This window comes from Saccostrea cucullata, unplaced genomic scaffold, assembly GCF_032062105.1.
Source record: "Saccostrea cucullata isolate Sc308-1 unplaced genomic scaffold, CSIRO_AGI_Scuc_v1 ctg83, whole genome shotgun sequence".
In the NCBI taxonomy this organism is placed as follows: Eukaryota; Metazoa; Mollusca; class Bivalvia; order Ostreida; family Ostreidae; genus Saccostrea; species Saccostrea cuccullata.
The window spans coordinates 155,345-174,042 of record NW_026929751.1 but is presented as its reverse complement, the minus strand read 5'-3'; the positions used below and the strand labels follow the sequence as shown (position 1 = coordinate 174,042).

Genomic DNA, 18,698 nt, shown 5'->3' with positions numbered 1-18,698 from the left:
AAATAAGTTTAATATTGTTACGCTAAATTTTAAAACGTTTTAATTTACTCTCTGACAGCAAAAAACCTTTTTTTGTTGAAAAGTTTAAAAAAACTGCACAGCAACATTGCGTTTTCACAGTTACGCAATTCAATTACGGAACCTGCTTCTTCAATACAAGTTTGCAGAAATTTATAGTTTCAAATCGGAAAACGATTCTTAACAATGCATCGATTAGCACCACAAAATGTGATCATAAAATTGTCATCACAAATAACAATAATTTCTTCCATACATTTCATTTGTAGACTAGGTATATTAAAGTTAACTCGAAATAAATAAAAGATAACAGAGTCTTACACATCTGTTTCATATATAGATACATTACTAGAAAAACAAGTTAATTAATTTCAATAAAAAAACAAAACCATTGTCAAATTCCCTTACAACATGTATGTTGTAAATATACCCTTATTATCTGCATATGAGGTTTATACCTCCCAGTTGATTCGATAAGCTCCTTCAAACTATTTCTAAAAAGAAACCATCAATTGATACCGGGGTAAATTGATAAATCATGAATATCAACAGTCTCGTTTAAAGCCATGTTGTCATCAAATGAGACTATAGATATCCTTGTATCATTAACTTGTTCCTCCTACACTTTGCCTGTTTCACTTTTTTTTAATGTTCATATAAAGAATAGGCTATTGCATATTGAATCAACTGGGATAGTTTAACCCAATACACAAGTAATATAATGTAAAGGATATTCAATGTTCTATAGTTGGATTTGGCATTTGTTTTAAGATTGGGACTTGATTTTTTTTTAAATATTTTCACAAGTGTCGAACAGGAATAAAAATAAACAAATCCTGTTGTGCGACTGGTGGAAATAAAGTCTTCAAAGACTACATAGATATTGTCAATGAGATCTTCAAGCATCTTTTTCAGTATCCTTCAGCGTACCTGAGTATAGAATCTGAATGGTTTATCAAAGTTCGCCAGCAGATGATTCATGAAAAGATAAGAGTAGTTGTGCTCCATTCTTGCAGTTGTTTATAGCTATATATATGATTCCATATAAGGACTGGTCTTCAAGTTTCATTGGCAGTAGAAAAAATTTTATGTTTACCTTGGAAGTGTCCTATTGGTGATCATGATTTGGTATGATTTCTACAATGTTGGATTTAAGCCAATGACAGATCAAGGAAACCTTTCATCACGTAATAAAAAAATATGATTAAAATTTTCTTGTTTTCTTCAAGTGACAATAAATTCAATTTCTGCAAATAAAAAAATATGAATATCAAAGGATAAATATTCCTATAACCTGATATTAAAGTATTATCTTCTGCAGACAGCGTCGTTTTTTTTTTTACCTTCAGAAAAATGATTAATGATTTCTAGGATTGTATTGTTGTATGTAAAATACACCATGTATTTAAACAAATATGAAATATTGTTTAATTTTCGATGTATTACAAATATACATGAGGTAAAGAAAGATTTGGATTTCCGTACTTTACTACTGCTATATGCAGATTTGAGAATCAAAATTTTAGTTTCATGGCAATTCATCTGTGTAATTAATTAAATCATAAACTTAACATTATCAAATCTCAAATATATTTTTTTGAAAACGCCAATAAAAGAACCAGATATGCATTTCTCAACAGGAAATTAAAAGCACTTGCTACGTTTTTCAGGATAAAAGAATATATACGCATCAAGGCATTCAGAGAAATTTACATGCTTTTGTTATGAAGATGTGTGTACGATATATTAATTCTTTAATTTGCTTCCATTATAATACGTAACATGTCGTAAAGTTGCATTGTGCTGTCATCCTTGCAAGACACAGTCTCATTTCATATCATGTTAAAAAGTATGAGTATCTAATGCTAGATATAAAAAAAAACCATTTTTTCTAAATACACCGTGGGTATAATATTTTTATTATTAAAGTAAAAATTTTACGATAAAGGTGATATCTTCTCTACTGTGTAGCAATATACCATATTACCTGCATAAGGTGTTTATGCTGATAAGACAGATCATGCTCCTTGATCGAACTGTTTTCAAAACGAGGCAAGTTGTTGACAAACAAATTGATGAAACATGAATATCAATAGTCTCGTGAAACATATGGAGATAACGAACAGTATTTAAGATCAAAGGTCCTTAAAACAATACAAAATAGGAGCAAAGCAAACACGGACCTCCGAAACATCAAAGGTGGGATAAGGTGCCATGGAGGAGTGAGCACCCCCTGCCGACCGGTCACACCCGCCATGTGCTCCTTGTCATGTTCGGAAAATAACGGGAAAAATCCGTCGTCAATTCAGTGTATAAATAATGGACTAACAATTAGTATGAAAAACGTCAGTCAGCATTTGACTCAGGTACTTATTGAAGTTATCACAACACGTGTATCAATCGAACATGTGTTTATCCAGTGTTCTTGTTTAATCAACTTGTTTTTCAATTTTAAAGTATTTATAGAAATTGTTTTACAGGTATTCTGTTAAAGCATTATGCTTTAGAATATGTAAAAGTTAAATGCCATATATAAACTCCGTGCAGTCGATGAAGGTTATTGCTGTATACCTAATGGAACCTCACAAGTATCATCTTTGTTTTTATTAATTATATGCTTTTATTTTGTAGATTGGATGAGTTGTCATGAGGGAAAGTTAGAAATGTATATGCTGTATATAATATCAAACTGCACTTACGAGAGCGCTTCTGTACCTACCTATATACGTGTTGTTATTTATTTTATAAATTATTTATGTTCGTTTGAGTGGAAACGAATAAGAACATAAAATGATAAATTGTATTTGCTAACAAGGTCATTGTATCGGCCATAGAACTTACGAAATGATGACTTTAAACGAGACAGCTGAAATTCTTGTTTAATCAACTTGTTTTTCAATAATTTACCTCATTTTAGAAATTGTTCATACGTAGATTATACTCTTGAGTATCGATTCAACTGAGATATATAAACTCCGTATGCAGGTGATGAAGGTTATTAATGCATAGGTAAGGGAAGTTGACGATAGAAAAGTTAAAGTCATCACATTTATCACAGAGTTTGGTTGTTAGATTACCATTAACGTCTTTTTCAAGTAAAATATCCAAATATGAAACAAATTATTATTTGTGGTGTCTTTTATCTCAAGAAACAAGGATATATCGTATTGTAACATAAGAATTTAAATTACCATTGTTAATTGAAAAGACATATGCAGATATATCTAAATGTCGAGTTGAAGGCCACAGCAAGTGTTTTCTTCTTTTCACGCATAAGATTTTGCACAAATTCTGCTTCATAGGATTACAAAAATAGGTCTGCTAACAACAGAAATGTTTTAAATGGGAATTTCAATAGATTGTTGGCATTACAAAAACGACATAGATATTGTCAATCAGAAACTCAAGCATTTTTTATGTCAACTTCAGAGTACTTGTTTATACAATCAGAATGATTTTTAACAAAATAATTTTGCTAATGACCAATGACAATGTAAGTAAATTTACGAGTTCCTTTTTTATTGAAAAAGTAGCTGTCAATGATATCAAAAACCCTGGACTTTAATTTATCGTGATGAATGGTTGTGTATAAATTTGAAAAGTCGTAAGTTTTTAAGCTGTTGATTTTGGTGAAATCTTGTGATTTCTAATTGTCCAAAAGTTCCTTGTAATTTTTAAGTATCCACATCTGATTTACACCATTTCTTGAATATATTGTTGCACAGTACTCTTGAAGTTTCTCCTTCACTACTGCTAATATTTTAGTGAGGAGTAAAGAAAGAGTCAGGTTGCCTTCAAACAAGATTGTAAATAGATATACTTGTATTTATCAAGTAGTTCGTACTAGTCTGTTTCGCTTTTTTATTTAATGTTCCTACAACTGTGATACATAAACCCCATATGCAGATATCTAGAAGATATTCAATGCTTTACAGTAGGATTTGGTATTTATTTCACAAGAGGGAAATGGGGTTTTTTTTTCTAACATTGTTTTAATATTTTCACGAAATTGAAGCTTGTGATCGAGATAAAATATAAAACAAATCCTGTTTTATCAAGTGTTAGAAAAGCAGATCCTCAAAGTAAACGTAGATATCGTCAATGAGTTACTCGAAGTATTATTAATCAAAAATGGTTATTTACGAATGGTTTTATCAAAGAAAGCCTGCAGATTACCAATGACAAGGTACCAGGTATTACTGATTGTGATTTATCACAGGGAGTAGAAAGAAAGGTTTACCTGGGAAGTCTCCTAGCCAGTAAGTCACCATGATTTATTGTTGGGTTTTTTTCTACAATGTTGGGTCTCTTCCAATGAGAGCTAGGAAATCAGCAATTTAGTTTTCTTACAGTTCATCTTTATAATTAATCAGATGACGGCATATATTATTTAATACCTTCTGCTATCATTAATAGACATCACATTTCACTTCTTATTTCAGAGCATGCTACTAAGTATTGGTATGTAAGGCTGGATTAAAGGAAATTCGATTTCTAAAAGAAATCAAGAAAGAGAGAAGAAAGTATTGACATTGTATTTTTGTACATTTATGATATGCAACTTTTTACAAGATCGCTTCTAGGACTTTGCTAAATTCATTAACTCATTCAAATTTGATGCCATTAATTTATTCGTCTGTCTGTCAGTCTGCCTGTCAAAAAACCTTAACCTTAGTCATAACTTTTGAATTAGAAGAGATGGGGCTTATATATTTCACATGTTCATTACCCGTGAAAGTACCTTTACATTTATTCTATGATTTTTGACCCCGTAACCTTAATCTTGAAGTTTGACCTACTTTTCCAAAAAAAAATTTATGTTATTTATGTCGGTCATAACATTTGGATGAGAAGAGAAAGGGCTTTCATTTTATACATGTATATTACTTGTGAAAAGGCCAGTATACTATGATTTTTGAACCTGTGATTTATATATAGACGTTTCAAAACTTTTTTCTTTGCTTATATGTTTTGATCGAAAGAGATAGGGTTTTCATATTTAACATGGGATTGAGCATTACCTGCGATAAAACCTTTCTATCTCTACTATGAGTTGTTTTTACCCTTGACCATCAAGTTTGGCCTACTTCTCATAAATTTTAATTATACCCGAAATTTGAAATGTGTATTACCTGTGTCAAAATATTTCCGATTGAGCTATATATTTCCCCTCGACCTTGACCTTCATGTCTGGCTTAATCATTTCATCAGTATTGCTAACGACATAAATTATCCTAACCACTAAGACACAGAACGTAAATTTGTTCGTTTCTCACGTGCACTTAAATTACAGGTGTATGCAATCACATGCATACAGATTGTTTTTTACGGATTATAGTATTCCTTTAACGGTTTCGTAGTCCTCCATGAAAACAGGATTTAGAGAAAGATTTCCCCCATAGAATAATCCGACAGCAGTCTGGATTTTTCCGGGATGTGGTGTTCTTACTCTTAACAAGTCTCTCCAATATTCTTGTAAAAAAGGTGCCATTCCCATAGAACTAAAGGTCTTGTCATTACAATATGCTTGTACATTCATCACTTGCATATGAGGTATATATCTCTCAGTTGATTCGATACGCAAGAGCATGCTCTACGTATGAACAAGTTTTAAAACGAAATAAATTATTGACAAACAAGTTAATGCTGAAACAAGAATATCAGCGGTCTCTTTAAAAGTCAGTTCTATGGTCGATACGATGACCTTGTCAGCAATTACAATTTATCATTAAGTCAAATGCTGACTGTTGTTTTTCATACTAATTGTTATACTATCATATACACATTGAACTGTCAACGGATTTTTCAGTTATTTTCCAAAAATGACAAGAAACACAAGGCAGGTGTGACCGGTCGGCAGTGGATACTCACTCCTCCATGGCACCGGATCCAACCTCTTATGTTTGAGATGTCCGTGTTTGCCCTGCTCCTATTTTGTATTGTTTAATGGACTTTTGAGTTTGAATATTGTTCGTTATCTTCATATATTTCAATCAAATTTTTTTCAAAACTACAAAGAGTACTCAGTATTTCCTCTTACAATTTCTATAGGGCCTATTATAACAATTTTTATAAGTAAAAATGGTCTGAGACTCAATAACTTGAAACTCACACTCTAAGATTTTTTACTATTTTATTTTACAATTCTAGACTAGTTTTAGATTTCCTCTCCAGAGGAAAATTCTACTGTAGAGTACAGATTTGGGAAAGTACTTCTCTACTATACCGATATCTATATGTTTTCAGCATTGTAAAAAAGCGATCAATTTTTAATTCATTTTATATGAAGGCTGTTGATGATATATTAGGCTCTCGCGTGTAGGATACACAAAGAAAGATAACTCAAAAATGAAATTTTTGAAATACCGATTGGTATGTTAAAGAAGCACCACTTTTTGATGACGTAAAACACAACAAAAATAAACTCCCATTCTTTCGTCCCTTTTCCTCTGAAATTTTGCGGAAATTAAAATATTTTGTTTAAGAACTTTTAGAATTAATGCAAAAAGGTCTCATGTGATTTCCATAATGACGGATAAGTATAAAGTCACAGTTGAGCATGTCATCTCAAAATTCTTACTAATAACTTTTGGTCCAATAAAGTAAAATATCCAGAAAAAATATTAACGCATTAATAAATAGTAGTTTTAGCAAATTAAATAAAAAGCTTTTTGTCAAGATGCTTTCCAGTTTCATAAACTTTAATCGATGCGATACATGCTCTGCTATAGTGCTATAGAAGAGAAATCTCTCCATATAGAGGATTCTTAGCAATGTAGTAATTCATCTGGAGACAGAGGGTGTCTTTGGCGAAGTTTTACTCGCTCTAGAACACCGTCACACTGACCCTAATACGTAAAATTAAGAATTGAAAATGAGTTCAGTCATAATTCATTTCCCATGGTTGCCACTTTCTATGTAGCTTGATGGAAAGTGAGATACTACTACTCTTTCTCCAAAATCATGTTTTTGTCATTTCAATATCCATTTGTACGGAAGCCCATTTAGGACCTATCTAAAAATATTTTTGAATCCGATATAACGAATTGCCGAATTTGTTATAGGAATTAATTTAATTCGTTATAACAATTTCTTTCAATTCGTTAGGCCTATAATGAATTTAATTTGTTATAACAAATTCGTTGGTTTCGTTATAACGAATTCAAAAATTTGTAAATACTAATTAAACTCGTTTTAACAGATTCTAAAACTTGTTCTAACGAATTGAATTCGTTTAAACGAATTCCATAATTTGTTATAACGAATTAGATTCGTTAAAACGAATTCGTCAAATCGTAATATCGAATTCATATATATTTTTTCTATAGGCCCTTATCATTAAATTTGATTAAACTTTAATTCGTTATAACAACCTCTGGAATTTGTTTAAACGAATTTAATTTGTTATAACAAACTTTAGAATTTGTTTAAACGAATTCAATTCGTTATAACAGTTTTTGGAATTCGTTTTAACGAATTTAATTCGTTATAACAAATTCAAGAATTCGTCATAAAATCGTTATAACAAATTCAAACAAATTGTTATAATGAATTAAATTCGTTATAAAAAATTTGACAATTCGTTATATCAAATTTCAAAAAATATTTTTATAGGTCCTAAATAGGCTTCCGTAGGTAAACTTGGGTTTTATTCTGTTTTGTTTTCGGCTTTTTTTTTGGGGGGGGGGGGGGGGAATTTATGTTTGGCGTTAATCTCCAAGTAACTAAGATGGTCTCCGTCTATTATCACAAAGTGACATAGTATAGTAGTACATCTCTGTATTTTTAAAAATCAATAACCTTGTGTATAAAAAGATAACATTTTGTTCCTTTTCACAATTTATAACACACATGCACATTACATCCAAAAACACTTCCAAAACATTGGTGTGCAAAAGTCTATACTTCCCATTTCCACAGAATTTCTGATTTTGGTATAACAGGTTCTGCTTTTAGCATTGAACCATCAATGTTAACAGTTGAATTTGTTCTTTGTGAAAAGACAGATCTTGATCCAATAGTATTTGTCCTTTGAATCACTTCCTCTGGTGTTTGAATTGCAGTTGAAGACAATGGCGGCGGACCAGGACTTCCGATTGTTGACGCACGCGCAGTGACTGGGTTCATAGGAAAAAATAATGAATTTGGAGATATTTGGTTGTTGTTTGTATTAGCTTGTAATAAAGGACCTGCTCGTCTTGGTATTCCTCTGATTGCAGAAGACATAAAGGGATTTGTAAGGGATGGAATATTCAAGCTTCTCTGAATTGGTCCTAGTGGACCTAACATATTTCTACTGGGTCTTGTACCATCTTGCATGCGAGCAAATTGTAATGGTCCTGGTAGCCCAGTCTGGGATGTTAATAACCTGTTTCTGTTGTTATCCTGTTGCGGAATTCGATTCACAATATTATTCTGGTTTGTCATTCCTCTTGGTCTTAAAGCCTGTTGACTGTTCTGTGAAAATGGTATCTGATCAACATTATTTTGAAGCACTGACCCTGTAAGTGCCGTTTGATTACGTAGTCTAAACGTAGGTCCTGTTGACACAACTTGTTGCAAAGTTCGATCCAGATTATTAAATGGAATGACAGCCATTGAAGTGTTTCGATTCGTTTCCGGAACTTGCATTGAAGTTTGCTGAAATTGACTTGCTCTTGGAATCAAAGAATTTCTGACTAAGCCTGGCTGAGGAAGAAACTGACCAGGAAAACCTTGGAATCCTGTTTGTGGAAAAATTCCACTCATGCCATTGGGTATTAATCCATTAGCCAGCATTCCTGGTGAAAGCATTGATTGTTCGATCTCCTGGGCTCGATCTCTTGCAAATCCCTCTTCAACTTGGGATTCTAAGAATGAGAGATCAATTGTATCAATTGAGTTTGAATTCAGTGAGGGTTGCCTGTTTCTGATTTCGTTAAACAACGATTCCTGCATTTGTGTAGCTTGCGTATTAGTAGTCATAGTTCTATTGCCAAAGATATCTGGTGTTTGGAGATTATCAGACGCAGAACGTCGCATTCCTCCAAATCCACTAGCTCTGTTCAAGAAATCTGAAGAAAGCATAGCTTCAGTTATAGACGTTTGAACTGCTTCTTGTTGCAGGAGCTGATTCTGAGGATCCTGAGTCATAAACATGTCTGTCAGTGCAGAAATATCCGGAACTCCGGGGTTGATTTGAGTTGGATTTCGATTAGGAATTCCATTTGTTTCTCTTCCTCTTCCATTCAACCTGGAATCCCTGATTCGTGGAGATCCCTGTGCAAGAGTTTCAAGTAAATCTAAGCTGGGAATATTGTTTGAAGTTGGTCTCCCTCGCTGCGCAGAGGTGGGACCTAAGTTTTGTGGGATGGTTGCCATTTCTACATTTTGAAATGGATTGAACTGAGGGTTAACTGTGTTCCGTGTTCCTGACTGTGGCATAATTCTGTTTGGTATTTGACCCGGAGTTCGTTGTAGATTTCTTCTCTGGGTTTCTGGAATTCTTTGACGAAGTGTTTCAGCAGCTCTTGGATTTAATGCTGCATTGTTTCTTTGTCGAATGACATCAATATTTCTCGGAACAGTTTGCTGTTGCGTTAAATCATTGTTTCGCTGTCGCAAAAGATCTGCATTTCCGTTTCGTTGACGTAAAAAGTCCACGTTTGGATTTCGTTGTCGTATAATGTCACCGTTACTGTTTTGTTGTCGTAACATTTCATTATTTCTTCGCCGCATTCCATTTCTCTGTCGAACTGAATCATCGTTTCTTCTTCTTAATACATCTCCAGTGCGTCGCAATGTTTGGTCCCCACTTCTTTGTATATTTTCGACTGGTTCTATATTCCTTTGGCGAGGAACAAATCTTTGTCTAGGAGGATCAATACTTTCTTGACGTGAAGGGTCTACATTCCTAGATCCGCTCGGTAACCTGTTTCGAGCTCTCTGTAAATCAGTATTAACTCTTTGAGCAGGAACGTCTCTATTCCTCATTGGCATTGCATCTACATTTCTTTGTCGTTGGGGTTCACCATTTCTTTGACGTGTAGAGTCGGTGTTTCTTGAACGCACTGAATCAGCATTTCTTTGCCTCGACGAGTCAGCATTTCTCTGTCCAGAACTATCACCATTACCATTTCTTTGGTTGGAAGATCGCCGGCCTCCCCCTCTTAATCCGCCAAACTCTGACAAAACACTGAACAAGGAGTTCAGTACACTAGTAAATCCCGAGGACGAACCACTGCCACTAGTCCCTTGTTGGTCATTACTGCCACGATCGACTTGCAGAAGAGTTCTTCCTTTATGAACAATATCAGTTGAATAATACACTTCGGATGGAGCAACTAAAGACATGATCATTCGGTTTGGTCGCACAATCGGTGAGGTTGTTGTTTCCATGATAGAATTATCTTGAATAATATTTGTAGTGTTTGATATGGTAACTGTAAGATTTTCGGTGATATCTAGTCTTTCTGCTGTTTTATTTTCCAATGTCAGTTCTAGTGCAACACTATTTGAAACTGAAGAATCAAAACTGCTGTCACCAAGTGACCGGTTTGATGTGGAACTTGAATTGGCTGCAGCTTGGTTGGAATCCAAGACCATTGTGGAGATACTTTCTATATTCGAATTATATTCATTTCCTATTTCCGATGTCGCTATTATTGTGGTAGAAGAGGTTGTCACTGAGGATGTTTTTGGCGTCGATGTTCCCTCTGATGTGATTTTTGTTGTAGTTGTTGATAAATCTGATGTTGGAAAGTGTGTTAATGGAATGCGTGTTGTTGGAATGTTTGTAGTTGGTATTTGTGTTGTTGGAATGTGTGTTGTTGGAATGCGTGTCGTTGGAATTTGCGTTGTTGTTGGAATTTGCGTTGTTGTTGGTGCTGCTGCTGTTGTAGTATCAATGATATTATTTCTTTCTTGTATTTGTCTTGATGTTAATCCTGTTAGACTAAATGATGTTGAATCAACAATTCTATTAGTAGTGCCTTCGTATTTTAACATATCGTCTGCTATGTCGCCCTTATTGTGCAGGCTTGAAGAAAGCAGTTTCGGTGTATACTCTCTTAGAGTTTTGTTAATTGCCGACAGCAAAGGATATTTTCCTGCTTTACAAAAGTGTCCTGTAAAGTCGTCTTGATCAAGAGCCCATATCATTACGCCAGCATAACCATGATCCATTGTCCATTTTGTCTGGAAGACATTACAAAAAAAATGTTTTAGACTAACTTTATAAATGCTTTTAAAAATCTTCATATTTTATCATGACGTTTCGTTCTTGAATCGTTTAATAATATATGATGCCAAATGAATATCACGCTACCTTCTCGATAACACTGCGGACGTTTTCGTATCCCAACCAGTCACTACCATCATACATGTATGGAACACGCCTCTCGTCATCCCAAATTTCCACACCATTACCATTCAGACGACTACAAACCTACAAAATAACCTGATTGGACAAAGAATACTCAGATATCCTGATGCTTCAAACAGGTATGCCGTAAGGAACTTGAAATTTACCTCGTAGTATGCCAAAAGTCCCTTCGATTTTGTAAATGGGCCCATGGAATTGCCGTTGCTACCCACAAGAGCCTGGGCTCCGATACCATTAATGGATGGGTACTGAAGCTTATACCCTCTGCCGTACATAGCCAATCCTATTATCATTTTGTCCCTTGATGCACCGTTTCGCCTCCAATATGCTGCAGACCATTGCTGAATGAGGAAAGATAGTATGACAACGGCCATTTCATATAAGATTTCGTCTTATTTAAAAGGCTAAAAGTAACTTACGGCGTTTAGCTGCATGATTGAAGGTTGGTTTATATGCATATGAAATGATTGGTTACTTACGACGTTTAGTTGCGCCGCGTACCACCTCTCTGCTTTCCCTTTGAACAGTGGACTGTGGTGACCGGTCTGAGCTTCCCAGGCTCCATGGAAATCGTACGCCATCAGGTTGATAAAATCAACGTACCTTTATGTAAATCATGTTTTTAATATAAGAAAATGTTGACACCAAAATAAGATATAATGCTCGGATATGTTACTATGTGCGTGGAATTCATCAATTTCAAATCTCAAAATGATATCGTATATTATGGATTCCAGAAACATCAGAGCACAATGTAATATTATCTTAGGTATTTTAGGCCCTACTTAAAACAAAACTGATCAAATTGACGTCAGATTCTATTTCCTGGCTTTGAACATATTTAAATATAAAAAATAAATAGTTGGGAATTATGCATTGCATAAAAAACCTTCTTCATTTAAAGCCCAAATAATATTGCCGTACACCCATACGAAAAAATTACACGGACTTTTAGTATGTATGTCTAAAAAGTTTTCACAAGAAAAAATTGTTTTTTTTTTTCTTATAGAATCCCTTTGTAGATCAACTACCAAATAACTTGAATGATTTCGTAATTAACAATTGAAAAAATTTCAATTACGAATACCATGATTAAATTTTTTAGATTTGTTAAGCTTGTTAATGAAACTAATGAAAGAACACTGAGTAATCAAAATTTGGAGTAGTAGTATTTGGAGCAGACAGAGGTAGGACAAATAAGAACTGTTAAAGTTTGTACATGTATGACGATAAAGCCCAAAGCAGTTGACCTGTAGTCTTTGATATAATAATATGTCTAATGTCCAATTAACTATTCATATATTTTTTGAAACAAAAAAATAATAATACCCCCCCCCCCCCGGTATATTCTTCATCACAGTTAAAATCAAACACAAGGTATCGTTGCATTGTAAACTAATGTGCTTAATGAGATGAACTCAAAATACTTTTTTTTCCTATACTGCAAATCGCTCCATTAGACCGTCATTAAAAGTGACCACTCTTTATATTTGCACTATAGGAGCGATGTATTCCGCCCACTACAAAAACACGACAAAATCCCAGTAGCTAAGTCTTGTGGCACAACTCGTGGACTGTTTTGTGGTGGACCACAAGCCACGCTATCAAGTGTAAAAGATACAATAATCCGCAATTATTTCATAGTAATCTGTAGGTAATAATAATATAACGGTGACCTTTAAAAAATATATATATCGACGGTGCAATTGGGTGAGGAGGACATTGCCAAAGTGTTTGCATTTACTAGTTAAAATGGGTATGAAAACGACACAAACACACAAAAAACAAAATGAAATGGACAAAAACACAAGAGGCCTTTTTTCATATTTTATCTGTTTATAGGGGATATTTTTTTTCTCCAAAAATCCCTCCCTTATCTAATTTTACAAAAAGAAGTGAAGACGATACACTAACTTGTTGACTTCCGGAATGTTGTATCCGGAATTAATCCTTTCCTCGCCCACAGGAACAGCAATCGCCAGAAGTAAAGGATCTCTCCCAGTCTCCCTAGCCTCCTTTGTAAACTCGGATTTCAGTTTCTAAAAATATAAGTCAAATAAAGCATTACTAAAATATATTTATGAAGAAATAACTTTCAATTATAATTATGTTTATTCTACATAAGCATTGAAAGCAGTGGAGAGGGTAATTGAAAGTGGGGGGAGGGGGGGAACTAAACAACAATAAAGGTAAGTTCCAATTTTCAACGCCTATATATGTCACTATTTGCAAAAAAATGGAGGGTTAGCCCCTCCTAACCCCCACCCCACACCCTTCGGTTCCGACAACCATGTTCTTTTCTAAATTTTCATCAAAATATATCATTTTTGTTAACCAAGTGATTTTAACTGACATATAGTGACCAAAGTATCCAAAAGCTTAAAATTTCTATTCCCTTTCAAATGCTGTCTCCGCCCTCCTCACTCCCACAAATTATCTTTAAGCGTGTTTTTTTCTTATCAACATTAAGATTGAAATTTTGCTATATCTCGCACAACTCAGGATCTACTGATCTATATGCGGATGTTTTGTCTCTGTATGCCAGACTTCGCATGCTATGATTTTACAATGTTAATAATTCTGTAGACGCAGTCTGACTACACAAAGAACTCCTCTTGACCTTTTTCTTCAAAACTGCCATTAACATTTTCCCATCATTATACACGTACACGTGTTTAAGGTTAATCTTTCTGATAAGGATGAACAATTTGGAGATTCGAGCTAAACGTTATATTTATGATTAACGCCAAAACGTTTGCATTCGATAAACCAAAATAAAAAATGTGCTATTACATATGAACTACTGTCTGCTATTACATATGAACTACTGTCCACAGAGAGACAAAAGGTGTAAATTATCCGAGAAAAAACCAACTTATTGCTTATAAACCTGCTTATTGGAGAGTAGTGTATTAGATCGATGAACCTCAATGTTCATAAATGTGTGAATCTATACTGATTTATATAGAAAAAAAGCCGACATAGTGCATATCCTTGTCTGACGCAAGTGGCTTTAGCTTATACACTGTATATTTTTTTTTTCATTCACTGAATATATTGATAAAGACGGTTTCACATAAATGTCATGTATTTACACTATATATCTTAAAACTACTTTAAGCTACCAAAGAATTAAAAAAAGGATAAAATGTTTTGTGTATTGACTATCATCAAATGGATTTGCATCATAAAATGAACTTGATTTCAATTTCATCGTATTGAATTCATATAGTAATCAACCGAAGATACAAAGACGTTTGATAAATTTTCTGCCAAATACGGCACCGTGTATATTCTATCTTAATCAGAAAATGAAATTTAATTTAATTACTGTGTAATGTACAAATTAATTCAAAAATTATTTTAACAAATAGCCTTAAATCGTGCCTTGACAGAATCATTAAAAGAATGCTCGTTCGATCTGTTTAACGGATAAAGTTATTAGTACAAAGGACTCACTAAATGGTTAACATGAACATTTAACAGATCTAGAATGAACAAAAAACTCATCAAATCGTGTGATAAAATAAGACATTTATGAATTATAATCATATACAGTCAAGTGGGGACAAATAATAGGAAATTTAACCTTTTATCTTAATTAGTATTTTTCTGTTGACTTTGACCCGCGTGCAAAATGTTATGTGGAATGTATGACTTCCACAAATCTTACTTTGAGCAAGTGTATAAGATTTTCTTTATCTTCGGGAGGCCCGCCCCTTGACCCTGGATACTCCCAATCCAAATCGAGGCCGTCGAATCCTCTTGTTCGTAGATACTGTATGGTGGTGCTGACGAACTCATCCCGGCTCTCATTGGTGGAAGCCATTGTGCTGATTGGCGCATTACCCTCAGTCCAGCCTCCTATGGCCAATAAGGTTTTAAGCTTTGGATTTCTCCTTTTTAGATTATTTATTCTTGCATACCTTAAACAACAATGAACAAAAATGTTTTTATGATACTGAAATAATAGTCTTTACAAATACTAGTAATTCATTTTATTGCACAGTGTGATTCTATCTTGATATTAATAATACCTAGACCCTTATCTTTTCAATTGTAAAATGTAGACATTCCGGATATTCATAGGATATCCCTTATGTAGCAGGCAAATTCACAAAAAAAACCTAAACACAGTTTTAGAATTCAATAAACTATTAAAATTCATTTACAATAAACAAACGTCAAGCGTTTACAACATTTTTAAATCAATAGTTTATTCAGTATAGCGTACAATTAATAAATCTTGTTAAATTGTATGTTAACTTAAATTCAGATTTACAAAAAAATATTTCCATCAATTAACAAAAGTTCAGATGAAAATTCTTAATTAAATATTTATCGGCAAAATACACAAAAATTTGATGGCTTTGGACAAGCATCAGGTCCAGTACCTAGATTATAGGATAAATGTCCAGATAATCTGGGTTAATTCCTTAAAATAGTATGCGGAACTACGGGATGATGAAAAGAAGTTTATTTTGTGGTCAATAAATTGTTGGTTTACTTCCTACTAATAGAAACTACGTCAAAATGATATTCTTCTCCCAATTAAATAGACAAGGTCAGTCATAAAATTATCATTCTGTGCGCATTATCTGGCCCAGGCAATGCGGTAGTGCGAGTTCACACACCAGAGGACGTATTCAGTGACCAATCCGGTGATCTAACGCTGCATGAGTGGTTTTACTCTCTTGTGAATTATTTTACGAAATGTAGGTCCAAAATTTTGCACTAATAGCACGACATATTACATCTTTAAAAAAAAAGGAAAAAAAAGTAGAAGAACCAATGTCGTAACAAAATCTCTTAAAATATTCCTAAAACAACATTTTTCAAATATATTTTTTTACTGATACATGTACTTGGCAGACAGCAAGATATAATTTAAGGGAAGGAAGCATATAAATTATTAATATCAAGAGGTTGAGATATGATTTACAAAAGGGCAAAATTAATGCCTTGTCAACCAACGATGCCGCATGAAATGGATTGAATTGAAAAGGAGTTGGGGTGTGTGTGTGTGGGGGGGGGGGGGGATCTAGAGTAAATCAATTCTTAAGACAATATTACTTTGTTTATATTGTTTCATTGTACATTTTAAGAGGCTCAGTTTTAATTTATTAGCATTTAACATACTCAGATACTTGGTGGGGATATGGGTATGAAATGTTTAATATTAAATCAACCCACCCCACTCCTGCTTTCTGCAGCATAATGGTAAATCCTGACTTCACCCCCACTCATCCACCCACCCACAAAAAAGATAAACCCAGTCTACAAAAACTTATACAACTTATACGAGATTTTGGACTTCTGTATTTGCATTTCTTTTCTTTTCAAAGATTTTTCAGGTAAATTTCTATTTTACCTCCCTGTCCCATCCCTTTTCAAAAATGATGCTATATTCCCGATATATACAAACGGTAAACATGTAATGTGAAGAAAAATGTAAAAAGTATAATACAAATTTTCTGAAAAATTACATACTTGTTTTACGCTAGGACTCAAGTTCGGCGTACTTTAACCACCGCGTCGTGAACCCCTTTTAATGGCTTATCGGACCTACACTTTTGCCACTCATAAATATGTAAATGGGCATGTTCTGCATTTTATTTAGATTTATCAAAATCTTCATGCATCTCATCACATATATGAAACTGCTAGTTTTAGGTATGAAATAAACCATATTTATACAACTTTTTTTATTTTCTCTGAAAGAAACCGAAGTTTATTTTACCTTTTTGTAAAACAAAGAACCATAACATTGATTGATATTTCATTTTTGTGCATGTTACTTAAAAACTGATCTAGCTAAATACTGAAGAAAAAATTATTATCTAGGTTTAAAGCATGGTCGAAAATCAAGACAACAAAATGATACAATCCTCTCTTGCTCTGGAGCGCTATTCCATAACTCCAGACCATGGCTCCATAACTCCAGACCATGGCTCGTATGTGGAAAATGAGAGGCGAAGCAAGCTTTATAATTGAGAAAGGGGGGGGGGGGTGATGTCAAGCCGTCAATCAAATGTGTTTTTCAGTAACATGTGAAAACAAATCACTTCAGCCCATTTTGGCAGCAGGATATCCCTTCCCAATTGTTGTTATAGGTGCATGTAAGGACAAACATTTCTTTCCGATAAAGGGTCTCTAAAATTCAAAACTTACATTCCCTTGCTCCACTCTGTTGATTCATCGTTCCATTCCACGGCTTCAATCCTGTTCCCAGAAGTCTTTGCAAAAGCAAACACGATGTGAGTACATAAGAAAGGGTCCACATTCTTTGGGGTGAATTTCCCTAGACCCGTTCTATACTGAGACCAGTTTGTATAGTAACAAATGCGTTTGTAGTCTTGTTTTTGTGTGGAGACAGAGCGTCCGGATGATAATGCTGAAATTCAAAAAAGCAGGATGAAAATTCGCTTTATTAAACTTTATTAAAGATTTTCAAGTTATATTGCTCTCGAATTAGTCGAAATCACTTCCAAAATTTTATATATGTATATAAATAATATAAACTTGTCCGACAATAGTATTACGTCCTTAGGTTATATTATGAAACATCAGCCTCTGGCACGATTTACTTAATACACTGTCAATTTGTTAGCTTAATTAGTAAATTAGTACAGTTAGATAAGTAAAAGTATCGAAAAAATAATAAATCGATCAATCAAAGATTTATTTGAGATATAATTGTGATGAAAAAAATTATACTCACCAACTATTAAAATCAAAAGCGAATACAGTGAAATCATTTTCACGACAAATGAAAAGTTTGCGCACAGCTTAAATGAATGAACACCTAAAATTCCTCAATTAAAAGAATATAAACAATCAATTAAAAAGATTAATTCCAAAGCACATATCGGTCATAGGACTGCATTATGGTGGTAGCTAGATCCAGGTGAATATCTACATGTTAACTGAGGCCGAGACAGTAACTGGGCCCCCGATCTTGGTGTAAAGCTGTACATAAAATCGTCCACATACAATACCTGTGACATGTTGTTATTTGCATTTATGTCACATTCATCATAATCGATTCCTTGCCGAAGTCATCAAAGTGCCAAAGAAATACAGAGCGTCAGTAATACGCAAGCACCTTGCAGGAAAAAGGAGGTCTTAATGCAATTAGTATATCGTGCCACATTTCCTTAATTATTTTCTTTTGACTCATAGTACCAAATGATATATTTATTTATTCCTAAACTTACAGTTGTACACCTTTTATTCCCAACATTTGTTTTTAATGGCACATTTACGTCCAATATCTATTGCAAAGAAATTTATATGGAACTTGAAAACGTTTCTTTGA

At 33.8% G+C, this 18,698-nt stretch overlaps 1 protein-coding gene across 1 annotated transcript; it reads right to left on the bottom strand.

Moving 5' to 3' along the window:
- Positions 1–7,869: 7,869 nt before the first annotated feature.
- Positions 7,870–18,387, bottom strand: LOC134282124 (uncharacterized). The gene is made up of 8 exons (XM_062764570.1): positions 18,300–18,387; positions 17,552–17,774; positions 15,054–15,306; positions 13,295–13,419; positions 11,860–11,983; positions 11,527–11,721; positions 11,324–11,443; positions 7,870–11,193 (listed from the first exon to the last, which is right to left on the bottom strand). The coding sequence occupies exons 1-8, from the start codon at positions 18,385–18,387 to the stop codon at positions 7,918–7,920; spliced, it is 4,404 nt and encodes a 1,467-aa protein (XP_062620554.1). The 3' UTR covers positions 7,870–7,917.
- Positions 18,388–18,698: the final 311 nt, after the last annotated feature.